General features: G+C 58.1%; 1 protein-coding gene across 1 annotated transcript in view; it reads right to left on the minus strand.

Annotated features, from left to right (window-relative positions):
- LOC103618719 (protocadherin alpha-11-like) overlaps nt 1–967 on the minus strand; it is a 9,971-nt gene that overhangs the window by 2,718 nt on the left and 6,286 nt on the right. Inside the window, exon 4 of the mRNA XM_017738665.1 lies at nt 43–705. Coding sequence (XP_017594154.1) covers nt 43–705 — 663 coding nt within the window. The remainder of the gene's footprint in view (nt 1–42; nt 706–967) is intronic.

Consider the following 967-nt stretch of genomic DNA (forward strand, 5'->3'; position numbering starts at 1 on the left):
CCTGCCGCGCAGCGCCGGCGCCCCGCCGTCCTCCGCACGCACCTCCACCTCGTACTCCGACACCCGCTCCCGGTCCAGCGCCTCGCGCAGCACCAGCGAGTACGAGCCCGCGAACGTCGCCTCCAGACCGAACGGCGACGCCGGCCACACCCAGCACCGCACGCGACCGTTCGCCCCCGAGTCCCGGTCCGACACGCTCAGCAGGGCCACCACCGTCCCCACCGACGCGTCCTCCGGCACCGGCACCGACAGCGACGTCACCCACACCTCCGGCGCGTTGTCGTTCACGTCCAGCACCTCCAGCACCACCTTGCAGTGACCCGACAGCGGGGGGGAGCCTTTGTCTCTTGCTTCTACAGGGATCTCGTAACTATCTATTTCTTCATAGTCTAACTTGCCTTGAAGACTGATTTCTCCTGTGTTTTCATCGATAGTGAACATTTCTTTAACTTTTGTACTGACATGTCTACTAAATAAATATATAATATCGCTATTGATCCCTTCGTCAGGATCTGTGGCACTAAGCGTGACTAACAGAGTCCCGAGCTCTGAACCCTCTAAGATTTTAACTTTATACACTGACTGGTTGAACTGGGGCGCATTGTCGTTTGCATCCAGCACCGAGATCACCAGCTCCATGGTGCCCGTCAGAGATGGCCGGCCCCCGTCACTCGCCGTCAGCACCAACCGGTGAACGGGAATCGTCTCGCGGTCCAAAGCTTTCGTTAAAATAAGACCTAAAGATGCGCTCTTGTCATTATTCCCCTGATGGTCGAGACTGAAATACTCGCTGGGGCTGAGTGTATAGGAGAGCTGCGCGTTCGCTCCGATATCCGCATCCGACGCGCCCTCCAGCGGGAAACGAGACCCCGGCACAGACAGTTCCGCGATGTTAAGGGCTTCCTCGTTCACGCGGAAGACCGGGGCATTATCATTGATGTCGGTGATCTCCAGCTGCACATGGAAG

Source organism: Corvus brachyrhynchos, unplaced genomic scaffold (genome assembly GCF_000691975.1).
Source record: "Corvus brachyrhynchos isolate BGI_N302 unplaced genomic scaffold, ASM69197v1 scaffold376, whole genome shotgun sequence".
Classification (NCBI taxonomy): domain Eukaryota; kingdom Metazoa; phylum Chordata; class Aves; order Passeriformes; family Corvidae; genus Corvus; species Corvus brachyrhynchos.